This window comes from Saccopteryx leptura, chromosome 6 (assembly GCF_036850995.1).
Source record: "Saccopteryx leptura isolate mSacLep1 chromosome 6, mSacLep1_pri_phased_curated, whole genome shotgun sequence".
Taxonomy (NCBI): Eukaryota; Metazoa; Chordata; class Mammalia; order Chiroptera; family Emballonuridae; genus Saccopteryx; species Saccopteryx leptura.
The window spans coordinates 58872674-58885613 of record NC_089508.1 but is presented as its reverse complement, the minus strand read 5'-3'; the positions used below and the strand labels follow the sequence as shown (position 1 = coordinate 58885613).

The window sequence follows — 12940 nt, the reverse complement described above, 5'->3', positions numbered from 1 at the left end:
CTCCTGCCACGCTGGTCGCCCAGCTGCACCCAAGGGGGCTCTGCACAGTCTCGGAGGAGACAAGAGGCCCCACATGGCTGAAAGGGGCTCAGGAAGCTTTTTGATGCAAAACCCTTCACCCAAGACTGAGCAAACATGGACCTGCCCAAACTGACTTGGGACAGGGTTGATGATGAAGGACTGGAGCCCCCATTACTCCACTGATTTCCCCACTACCAATTATTTCTTAAGGGTTCCACTGTCGCATTTAACGCAGATTTTAAGTCAGAAGAGGTCTGAGTCAGCATGCATGGATGTAGACAGCGACCCCAAATTCAATACAGCTCTTACGACGCTTCTGTGGGGACTCCACATCCCACAAATCATGGGCACTGGGTGACGATGCACTCTGCTGGTGCAATTGTTTTCTCCTCTTTTCACTTTTCCCCTCCTCTCTTCTCCCTTCTTTCTTCCCCTCCTCCTTGCCAGCAGCACCCCGCGGCACCCACAATGTTCAGCCCTGAGAGGTACTTGCGGGCGCTAAGAGGGGATGTGCTGCCTGCTTCAGGGGGCGTCTTCTCCCGTCATTCATGAAGGCTGAGAACTGAGATGGGGCTTAGAGATCATCTGGCCCAACCCTTTCACCACCTACTTCCTCCTGCTTCCTGCTGGCCCCGTGACACAGAGCATGTAGGAAGGGACCTTGAAAGCAACACCTTCCAATTATAGCGCCCACTTTCCAATTTGGAACTTTGGGGTTAGATAATTCCAAACTTGGTCTACCCTTGCCACTCCCCTAGACCCTTTCTCTGTTCAAACCTCAAGTAGCATTTATGTACCTACGGACTTCTTCCACTTCTATTATAAATACCCTACAGGCGTTGAGCTTCCTGCTTCTCCTGTCTAGCACAACGCGCTGCACTTAGCAGAAACTCCAGAAATGTTTGATAAATAAAACATAATCTTTCCTTACATGGAGAAACCTGGCATGTGACTTCTGCTTGAACATGAAACATAAAATGAATCCCCTCTCCCGGTTCCTCTCCGCTTCCTCTAGCTCTGTCCGTGCCATTCAAGTCCATCACCTCGACAGCCTCGGTCCATATCCCTGGAGTAATCTGCAGTATAGGACTACTTCCTTTCTTATGCAAACAATTTGTTCAAAACGGTAAGGTTCTGTGCCTAGGATGTCCTTCAGAAATGACCTCAAGTAGTTTATATGATACATCTTTCTGTAAAAGATGACAACTCCTCAGCCCCAGGCTGAGAGACATCAAGAAACAGAAGGACAGTGAGCTGTGCCCAGCACACAGCAAAGCCTGTGAGGTCACTGAAGCCCATCACGACTCTGGCAATATCTTCCCTCCAACAGGGCACGTGAGAGCTTTGCCCTCCATCTACCTAATATGAAATCAAGATCTGGGCTTCTGTATATCTGTGAATACTTACGTGTACATATCCAAGTGTGTGTGTGCTAAGACCCCGCCCTGTGAGTGACAGCTGAGGAGCAACTATACACACACTGTCCAAAGAGGTGGGCCTTCTATGCCCACCGAAACTCAGTTCTACCAGCTCGCAGATCCTGCTGGGGAACTGGAGAAGTAATACAACCCCTCTGTGCCTCACTACAGAAGCTTACTGTAAGTCTAGTTGGAAGAAGAATTTAAATGCACATGAGATAAAAGAAGCCAGATGCGTTTCTATTTATGTCCTTTCCAACTGTGTTTGGAGGTGAAGGAGGGAGTTGTACCAGGGCTTGCCCTGCAACGCCCAGAGCCCTGGTGGCCATGTCAATTGACCCCAGGAGCAGAAATGTCTTCCAGGATGCTTCCAGCTCACCTCCACTGTGGCTACGAATGAAAGCCGTAAGTCAAATGGGAGCTGCAGGAAGCCACGCGTACTGCACCATCCAAGAATAAATCAACAGCTTTTAATAGCAAGAAGTTAAAAATAAAGCAGCCCGTTCTTAAAAATAAAATTTCCTCACACTGCGACAAAATAAGGGATGAATAAGCCCTGGACTGTTTTTATCCACAAATGCAGAAGCTAGACAAAGATCCTTTAAGGAGTGGGAACATGGCATGTTGAAGATAGCCTAGTATACCAAATGAACTACTAACTAAGCCCTTCACTGCAACGCTCTTAGAATTCAAGTGGTGCATTTTTTGTTGTTGTTGTTGTTGTTTTAAAGAATGAGAGGAGCATGTCAGGATCAGTACTTGGTGCAGGCTAGTGTCCTAAGATTAAATAAATTAGAAACATCTTATCAAGAGCCAGCAGAAGTCACAAAGATAGAGTGAGTGGCTGCTACATGTAGAGAACTACATGTCGGGCACAAGGTGAGCATTCAATAAATGGTGCCTGTTGTTGTTACTCCTGACTGTTTCTAACTAACTCATTATTCCCAGAACTGCTCCCTCCGCACACTCCAGAGTGGAGGAGGGCACGGTCTTCGTGTGTGGGCTCCAAGCACCCCCAGGGCCACGTGTACGTGAGCTGTAACTTAGAAAGAGGTAGGAGGAAAACCTTGGATCTCCAAGTGTGTCAGGAGGCCCTTGCTGATGAGAGCCAGAATTCATGAAAAGAAAAGACAGTGGCTAAGGAAACGAAATCAACAAGGAATGTCTTCCATCCCCCACACCGTCTGTACCTTCTTGGTCCTCCTCTGGTAGGCGAAGGCGATATCCTGTCTCTGTTCATTGCTGCGGTTGGTCAGAATGTTGACAATGGTGACCTCATCCACACCTATGGAAATGCAAGTTGTGAAGAGTTAACCATACGCTCTAGTCCTCTGGGCTTATATGGAAGGTTTTAAGCTGCGTTTTTTAAATAAAAATTTATATACTGTTTTCCAAACAAAAATACCAGGCTATCAAATTTTTCTCTCTTTGAGTCAGCACCCTCTACCCATTATGTAGACCTCTTTTTTTTTTCCTGTCAACTTCAAACCTCAAGCCTAACCAGACCTTTTCAATATTTGCATTAAAAAAAAAAACACACCACACCTATCTTTTTCATAAATAGGTTCCTGGAATCAACAGTAGGAGGTGCATTTGGGGCTTTGGCAGTCAGATGGAGCAACAAAGATTTAGGAGGATTTTAAATGAAGGTCCTCAAAATTGCCCTTTAACTGGGGATTTAACAGAAAGTAACTGCACACTGAATTAATAGAGACAATTATTTATATTTATTGCAGGAATATGACTATATAAGCAGCTAGGTAGAATTTCTATAATGATAGAAATTGTGACAAATGAGTCATATTTAATATGGCAGTTGTATTTTAATAGCATAATTGATTAATATATCATACTTATTGAAGACTAAACTGTTTTATAAGAAAAATAAGTGTCCCACTGCTTTTAATCTTCAATAGGCAATTTTAATAATCAATTTTTATAACTTTATTAAAAAGAATAAGTGTTTTAATCTAAATTAAATCTAAATTGGGAGTTCTGAAGTGCCACCAAAATATTTAAGCACCTATTTTAATTGGAACATGTGTATTTACAAAGATAAGCAATGTCTCCTGGTATCTGAAAGTTTCCAATTTTAAGTCAGAAATACTCCTCACATGCCTATTTGCCTTAAGAAAGCACAATTTTAAGAATTCATAAAGCGAAAGGTCTCTCTCTTGAATAAATATGAACTTTGTTTCATAAAGAGTCTTAACCATAACTGGGCAGGTCATTCTTGAGCGAGAAAACAGATTGGCTCGGCCCACAAGGTCACATGCAAACTGCAAACAGCTGGCCTAGAAGACAGGAGTCCCAAAGCATCAGAAAGGTCAGAACTGTGACCCTCTGAGGCAGAGGGAATGAGCAGCCTGACAGAGATGGTATCCTCAACTCTCAAGCATGTTAGAAAGGTCAGGAAGCAGAAAGTTAGAATTTCTGGGTATAAAAATAAAAGTGAGTTTATACCAGTATGTGAGTCAGTTATGTTAACTGCAGCATCTATTACTTTAGCTCTGATTTTTAGTCACCAGTTGTCAACAGAGAAACCCAACTCCCGTAGAGAAGCATCAGTTTCAAAGATGCTTATGTCAGCACTGTGTATAACATCAAAAAATAAAGGTAGGGACCTATGTCCATTAGGACACTGATTAAATAAATGTTCTTTTGTTCATGTAATAGAATAGTACACAATCAATTAAAATGGTATAAAATATTAATTGACAGAAAAATGCTCACAATATACTGCTAAGAAAAAAAGACAGGTTGTAAAGCAATAACCTGTGTGTGTGTGTGTGTGTGTGCGCGCACGCGCACGCGTGTCCTGACTGGGGATGAAACCAGCAACCTCCATGCATTGGGACAATTTTCCAACCATCTGTGCCTAATTTTCATAAACTACATATGCATGTGCAAGAAAATATCTCTACCATATTTTAATAATGATCATCTCAGTGATGGGATTATGAATAATTTAGTTTTCTTTCTTTTGATTACATCCTTTCAAAGTTCACTATAATGACCATAAAAGGGTTTTTTAAATACACTGTGAACAACATTGCAATCATTGATCTAGAATCAACTAGTGACTTCACCTCAACAGATTCCTGGCGTGGTTCTAAATACATTAGCTAATAAAACGCAATATGCATAATGATTAGGACATCGACCTCTATAATCCTCTTTGGTCTCCAAAACATCTTAACAATAACTATCTTATTTAATCACCCAGTGGAGATAGCTATTTCTCTTCCTAGTTTATAGATGAAGACACTGAACTCAGAGATTGGGGCCCAGCCAGGCAAATGTCACATGTGTCAACATCTGCCCTCCTTGGGTCACAGTTTCTACATCTGCACAAATAAGGGGCTTAAACAATGACCTCCCATTCTGCCTTCATAAAACACTCACAGACAGAACCAAGCTTTAACATACTTAGTTTCAATTAGGAATAGGCAGGATAGATTTCTTTAAAGACTCGCTAAAACTAGAGGCTATTTTCCTGGATGTGTCCGGGCACCCGCACCCGCATGCGATCCTACCCATCTACACGTGTGCTCCCCTGGCACGTGTTTTCTGTCTCTATTCTATTAGGAAAACTGCTTGTTTATATATATGTATTTTTGCTCACTCAACTTTCTTACCCAAGTCTGAAAACGCTGGAGAACAACAACAAAATACAATTATGCCCTCAAACTTCAACTCGAACATTTCCTGAAATCAACTTTAGGGCTGCTGACCTGAACGCATACCAAGGACGCTGATCCGTAAAAAACTATTCTCCCTGGGGAACAAAGGCACAGTTGGGTTTGTGTCAGAACGTGGTCGTGGGCCCACCTGAATTAGAATCACAAGAAGCACTTATTAAAAACACAGTCCCCTGGGCTCCACCTGAGCTCTACTGATTAAAGACTCTCTAGGACTTTGGGCCCAGGAAGCAGCATGCCAGCCACCTCCTCGGTGATTGTTTAAGAATCGCCAACAGAGATGAGGAATGGAAAGTTCTTTAGAAATTTATGTACAAGACTTTTAAGTACACTTCTACCAACTAATTCTATCAGGGGCGGCCCTGGCCGGTTGGCTCAGCGGTAGAGCGTCGGCCTGGCGTGCGGGGGACCCGGGTTCGATTCCCGGCCAGGGCATATAGGAGAAGCGCCCATTTGCTTCTCCACCCCTCCGCCGCGCTTTCCTCTCTGTCTCTCTCTTCCCCTCCCGCAGCCAAGGCTCCATTGGAGCAAAGATGGCCCGGGCGCTGGGGATGGCTCCTTGGCCTCTACCCCAGGCGCTAGAGTGGCTCTGGTCGCGGCAGAGCAACGACCCGGAGGGGCAGAGCATCGCCCCCTGGTGGGCAGAGCGTCGCCCCTGGTGGGCGTGCCGGGTGGATCCCGGTCGGGCGCATGCGGGAGTCTGTCTGACTGTCTCTCCCTGTTTCCAGCTTCAGAAAAAATATCAGGGGCAGGGTTGCCTACAATTTTAAGGAAAGAAATACTTACCTTTGTCCCCACAACCCAGGTAATAAATAACACCTGAAAAGAGTTCATTGTACAAATGGCGGTGCAGTCATGCTCTTAGACAATGAAGCAGCTCTATGCCTTTCTGTTCACAGCACCTAAGCATCCAGTCCACTGAGTTGGAATTCAACCCAATTATTGGAAATCCCCATAAAGAGCCTGGATAGTTAACCTGATTCTCACCTGAAGGAATTTAAAATTATTTACCAAGCAAACAGCCTGCTGAAATGCAGCCCCCAACACTCTGGGACACCTGGCGAGTGAACAATCTGATACTTTACAAACATGCTAGTGCCAGGAACTATAAAGAAATTAAATGGAGGTCACTTCTGCAAATGGAAGCCCCCTTTCTCTTCTGAGAACTTCATCAACATCAGCTATTTCTTCCAGGCCATCACCTGCAAGTTTCAAACTGTACCAGAAAAACGAGAAAACCATGGAGCCGAGGATCAATTGCCTCTTAAGGCATGTCCTATGCTGCAACACCAGAGTGGGATTTAATCATCTTATCTTCAGAGCGCTGCTCCTTCCTCTGAACCTGCTATCGTAAGCAGGGAGGCAGCGTACTCCTGTGAGAAACAGTCCAGTACAGGCTGAAGCTGCCCACGTCCTCTGGTTACTCACATTTCTGCCCAGGATGCAGCTGAAGGATGAGGACTGAACATTCAGCTCCCTACATCAGCACAACTGTCATCAACAATGGACAGGGAGTGCGGGACACGAGGAGAGCTTTCACAGACGGATGCAGGCGCAGATGCCCGGCGCCTCTGTGCTTTCCGATGGCTCACATTCCAGCGTGTAGGAAAAGTGTCTGCTGGGCGGGAAGGGCCCAGGAGCAAAATGCAACTGAGGGGCTGGGGCCAAAGCATAAGGAAACAGACAACAAACCTCAATAGTGTTTCTCTCCCGTCCCATTGCACTTGTGATTGTTGGGGAAGGTCACAAAGCGCCTGAGAAAGGCTCACACTGGGAAACAGTGATGCTGGGGGTGGGGGGGCGTCCTGCAGAATGTGGGTAGAACATAAGTCTGTGCTCCAGGCAGATTTTTAACAATCTGTTTTCAAAACTAAGAAAGGTTAAGATTTCCAAGATTGGTGAGCACCTAAGGTACACATGTATTTGGATACTGATGGGAAAACAGTACCATGAAGTTAGTAAGCATTTCTTCCTTGAATGAAAATGATCAGTTAACCTCATCAGCTAACGACAGACTGTTTCCAACACTCGGAGCTGCGGCATCAGAAAAGTCCATCACTGCTCTGAATGCCAGTCAACCGGAAGCAACGGCTCTGCCCAGGGATGCCACGTGGGGCGCTGCTGACGGCGGGGCTCAGAGACGGCTGGGTCCTTATTTTAATATATTTTATAAAAATATAGCCCGCTGTATTTTTAAAACCTAAAGAACAGTTGCAGTCTAAAATGATGGTTGAATTCCAAACCACAAAACCAGCCTCCTGGAGTTCCCTCCTCCTCCCTGCGGATGGAAACCCCAAGTCAGCTCCGCATCTGGCAGGCCATGGAAAATGTCTTCATTTCATTGTCCACGGGCAGGGAACCAAGAGGCCGTTCTGAACAGGATGCTGACTCACATCTGCCAAGACACACTGACTGCACAAAGAAAATGAGTTTCATTTTGTTTGATGAAGGATTCGAGAGGCTCTCGGGGTGGGGCGGACTGATCAGTAACTAAAGGAAAACTGCCCAGATCTCTCCTTATCTGGATCATGGGAAAGACCATGGCTGGGCTTAGATTACTGGGCTTATCAGCATCAACCCTCAGAAGAAATCATCTGTACGACAAGGTCCAAGGCAGACCACAGAGAGGGGAGAGGGCCACTCCACCGAGGTGTAGACGTCCTTGCACTGAGCACCTACTAAAGCAGCAGGCATTTTGCTAGGTGTCTTATACAATCCTATCGGGTAATCTCACCACACCCAGGTGAGGGGGGTCTATCTGCTAATCCCACGTTACCCAGGAGGAAAGCAATGCTCACAGAAGGCAGGGACTCGCCCAAGGCTGCATAAGCAGAGCTGGGATTCAAACCCAGATTTAAGACGCAGGCTCATGGACTTGGGCTACCCTGCCTCCTGTTACAAAAAATTATCAGAACTGCCTTGAAAATGAGGCGAGAGGAAGAGCGCGTGTCCTCCCGGGGCTGCTCAGAGCCCCGCCATGACTGTCTGCGCAGGTGTGCGCTCTCCCCCGACTTGCTCTGACTCACTACCGCCGAGGGCACGGGTTCCGGTAACATGTCGACTTGAAGATTTTGGCCCACTAGGAAGGACGGCTCCTCAGTGACACGTAGGCCATTAATGTTCTTGTAGTCAGCCCAGCAATCTTATTCCAACGTTCTTTATCCAATGTCTATAAACATCCAGTCTCTCAATTCCCCTCTGAACCAGCCTTATCTGAGTTAAACAAATATTTGACATGTGTTCATCCTACCTATCTTTATGAGTCACGTTTGTACCTTTTAAAAATTATACTGATTCTTCATACTATACTCCTCCCCATCTAGTTCCTAAAAAGGGTTTGGGATAGTCATATGTCCGCATGTCTACACAACTGAACTTACTTAGTACACACAAATGGACACATTTAATTATCAGTAGGTAATGATTCACCCACCAAGTTACAATGCGTGGACACCAAAGAGACCAGCCAACTGGGATTTCTTCAACAGAAACTAGAAGACTCTCTTCTACAGATAGCCATCAATAACTGGGTGGGAAAAGGCTGCCCCTGCCAACAAGTCATCTGTGCACTGGGAGTGACTTTAGGGACACTGACACACTGCTGCCCAGCAGTATCCTCCCCACCATCAGCCGTGGCACTGCCTGGTATGAATTCCCGCTCTTGAAGTCACCTCTCCGGGTCACTCCACATAAGTGAACATTCTGTCTCCAGAGAGTCTTATACCAGGAGCCAGACATCAGGTGGGCGACAGATGCCCCTAGACAAGTGACACCACCAGGTGTAGGGCTCTGGAAATGATGTGGGACTCAGAACTTAGGCTCTAGGGCATGTCAGTGACCTCCCTATGCCTCAGTTTCTCATCCTATAACACTGAGATGATGAGGATATTTAATTTACGAGGATGCAGAAAGGACTGGCTGGATAATGGCTGAGGATGTGTCTACTGCCTTCTCCACTCAGCTCCTGTCACAGGCCTGGCTCCTGGCTGCGCTCAGGGCTTGGTCTATGAACATATAGGGCACAGAGCAGATGGGCTGTCTGTCTGCCATGAGCACACATTGGACCGGAGTCCGGTTTCCTGAAAACTCTGGCAGCAGCCTGAGGGGATGGCAGAAAACAAGCTCTGCCCAGGGTGGGAGGAGCCTGGGAAGCCCCTTCCTCTCCAAGTCTGGCGCAGCCGGGGACACAGTTCCCACTCTGGGAAGGGTCATTTCGCTGAGTACTGAGAGAAGGGCTGGCCCGGACACCCCCTTTCTGTTTCCATTCTACTCTGGCCTCTCCTCAGCTGAGTCCCTGAGAAAGGAATCTAAGTGCCCTCTATTTGGTCATCCCACTGGATACGTTAATAATTTAATCTAGACCCCTGTCTGCTTGCCATACGAAATTCGATTTCTGAACTACTCTACAGGACCAGCCGGGAAACACAGAGCAGACCACCAGCAAGATTCAAACTGGACGAAGGACTATGCGTGGCATGCAAGCACCATTCTGTGTCCTGCTCCACTGGTAGCCTCCTGAGACAGAGAATTAAAAATCTGGACAGAGGCGTGAGGACCTGACGTGCCTACCCTGAACTCAACTGAGAGTGAATTCACTCTTTACTGACCTAGCCTTGCTGACAGCAGATGAGAATCTGGGTCCTTCCCTTGTCCCTGGGTAGCCCTGATATCTACATTTCCTCAGGGGAATAAGTGATAGTTTTTATAAAAAAGAAAGAGCTGAGAGGCAGGCAACAAATGTTGAGGCCAGCAGTTGAGAAAGGGAGCTATGAATTCCTTCCCCCATGTGTCCTAGGCTTCTTAGCACCGGCTCCGCCTCGACACCCCACCCCACCCTGCAGACAAAAATCATCAGGAAGAAAATCAGAAAATCTGGGCTCTGAGCAAAGGCGGCCACGCCCCTGCTCTGGTCCCCCTTTGTTCCCAGCAGCAGTGTAAGATGAGAACTCCAAGGAGAGTCAATCTGTATAAAGGGAAAGGCCTCAGCAACAGAAATGTTCTCCCCTGGTCCCTCCCAGGACACGAGACACCCTGGGCTACGTGAGTCACAAAGGCCTTTCCCACAAGTACACTCTCACTCAGACTTGAGGGTTCTTGCTGGTCTGGGCCCTCTCCTCCCATTCTCCTCCAATAGGGAGAGAAACCACTTTTCAGAGCCAATCTGCTCCCCGGACCCCCTGAAGAACATACTCCTAATCGCTCTCTCAACTGAATGATATTCCTCCAAGTGTGCAGGTGAGACCGAAGCCCCACGCCCTGGCTTGCTCTCCGTTTGCACAGGGATGTTGGCCTTTGGGCCATGCTGGAAATCAGAGCTAAGCAATTCCATTTTAAAAGCCTGCGAAAAAACTAAGTGCAGAAACTTGCTGCAGTTACACTTCTATACATGCTTATGAGAAGGGGGAAAAGCATTACCCGCTTTTGCCACCCTTCCGGAAAACACAAATACTGCTAAAATCAAAACTGGTAATAATAATAGGGCAACTCGTTACCCTCCCCTTCCAGAGAGAGAGAGAGACCCAAGTTGTACCAGTTTATTGGCACTTAGGCTAACTCCGGGGTTGTGCTGCCTCTAATTACAATCTATTTTATGTAGTCTAGATTCATCTTTTTCTAATTTAGCTGACTTTCCTTTCTAGTTATTTGGACCCACATGGTAAACCATTCACAGCTGTGTTGTACACTCCACAGTATATATTTAACCCAAGGCCAATCTAGACCAAAAGACTCCTACAGATTTAAGTTGCCGAAACCTCTTGTTAATTAAGCAATATTACTACTTTTGCATGGCTTTATTCACTTTCTAACTAGACATAAATTAAGGTGAGCAACTGCCCAGCCGACCTCAAGCCAGAGCACAACACAAGACAATTACGCATTGGGGTGAGGTAATGTGCTCAAGAAACCCTGAGACCCCTCCAAGCTAGAAACAAAGCAGGCTTCCAAGAGTGAGCTCCAGGGCTGCCCTATGTCCCTAAATTCATTTTTTAACAACACCGCAAAGCTCACTGGGGGCTGTTACATTCCCCAGGTCCTGTCCAGACCCTGGAGCTGTCCTTTGCTATCTCAGCTGCCAGCCACATGGTCCCCACTCTCTGCACTCACTGTGTGCTCTGGTGTTTGTGCGCACTTGACCATGTGGGTTAAATGTTTACCTTTTCACACAGCTGTGTAAATAAGATTAAATCTGATTAATGAAATAAAGCCTTTGCCCTCAAGGAGCGGACATTCTGGTGGGAGAGTCAAATCCACACCTAAGTAACTGCAACACAATGGGAAAAGAGCTATTCATGAGTATATAAAATATTATGAGACATGGACCAAGAAACAATGGATTCTGCCTCCTTCTCAAAGAAAGCTTGGAGAAGAGGCTCGGATATCAGCTTGTGCTGAGAGGTGAGGGGGAACCAGCTGGATGATAGAAGTGGGCTAATGCTCCCTCTAGAAGGTGGTGGCACACTCCCACCAGAGCAAAGCCCCTGGGGCAGCGAGTAGCCTGGAGATGAAGACTGAAGAAAGAGTCTGCAATGGATGAGGCAAGAAGGCCCACATCCAGGACAGACACTATAGCAGGCCAGGTGAGAGACTGTAACAGAGAAGGGGAAGGAATGGGGACGAGCTGCTTTGGGACTTTCTGACTAGTCCAGGCCATGCCGGCCCATAGATGTCACCTAGGTCTCCTCCTCCTGCTAATCCTCCCCACTGCAGGCCTGCTCATTTGCAATCCTTGTGTTGAAAAGCAACTGATCAACCCTCCCCACAGGTGGCTCGCCCCCAGCTCTCCTTCCAGACAGTACTCGCACAATAAAGAAGTCAATTTTGCATGGGACGGAGCAGGCACCACCCGGCATGCTCTGAGCTTGGCACACATGCACACGTGTGCACGCACACTCAGGGTGCCCTTTCTAGGAGAGAAGGCCCAGATGGTCCTGGTCCTTTGGCTTTTATGTGTCAGCATTTGAGGGTTATGCTTTGTCTGCTTCCTTGTGAAGGAAACACCAATTAGTTAGCACTGTGCTCTCCCCATGAAGGGTTTGAGGAGCCAGTGGGGCGAAGGGGTGGCACGGGGTGTTAATTACCCTGAAGGAGGAGGGCACTCTAAAAGGGAGGGTTAATCAGCTCGTATTTAAGCGGCGTACGTTATCTAAAAATATTGAGGGGAAGGTAAAAGAACAAAAGGGATGCTAGCCTCAAAATGAATGACTTCATTTTTGTTTGTAATTAAATTTATTACATCCCATTATAAAGGTAACATGTCATCATGGAAAATCTTTAAAAATACAGAATATACTAAAAACACAAGAAAGGAAAATAATCAATTACCCATAATTCTATATTGGTTAATAATGCCTTTTTTTCCTTTTTGACATAAATTGTTGTGGTATAATCATACTGTATATACTCTTTTATGTTCACTACTTTATGTAACTGTCAAGTTACAGTGACTGCATGTTAAAATGAGTGTTCTAAAATTGTGATATTTGTACAACTGTGAATACACTAAACAAAAGTGAGTTGTACATTTCATATGGATGAACTCTATGGTATGTGAATTATATCAAATAAAAATGTTAAAAATTGTTCAGAAACTTTATTTTCATGTCTCTGTGACATCCTACAGACATTCTATGTAATATGAAGTGAGTTATCATCATTGACTAAGTCACTCCCAAACTAGAATTCATCTGGGTCTTTCACTACCATAAGCAATACTGATATTAACATGATTGGTACACTGATTTCTATATGGATATCATATTCTTCCTTCTCAACAGTCTTCTAGAAGGATTTAAGGTTTTA

At 45.9% G+C, this 12940-nt stretch overlaps 1 protein-coding gene across 1 annotated transcript in view; it reads right to left on the bottom strand.

Annotated features, from left to right (window-relative positions):
* Positions 1–12940, bottom strand: part of ANXA2 (annexin A2) — a 44076-nt gene that overhangs the window by 12331 nt on the left and 18805 nt on the right. Inside the window, exon 4 of the mRNA XM_066342385.1 lies at positions 2630–2724. Within this exon, the coding sequence (XP_066198482.1) occupies positions 2630–2724 (95 nt within the window). The remainder of the gene's footprint in view (positions 1–2629; positions 2725–12940) is intronic.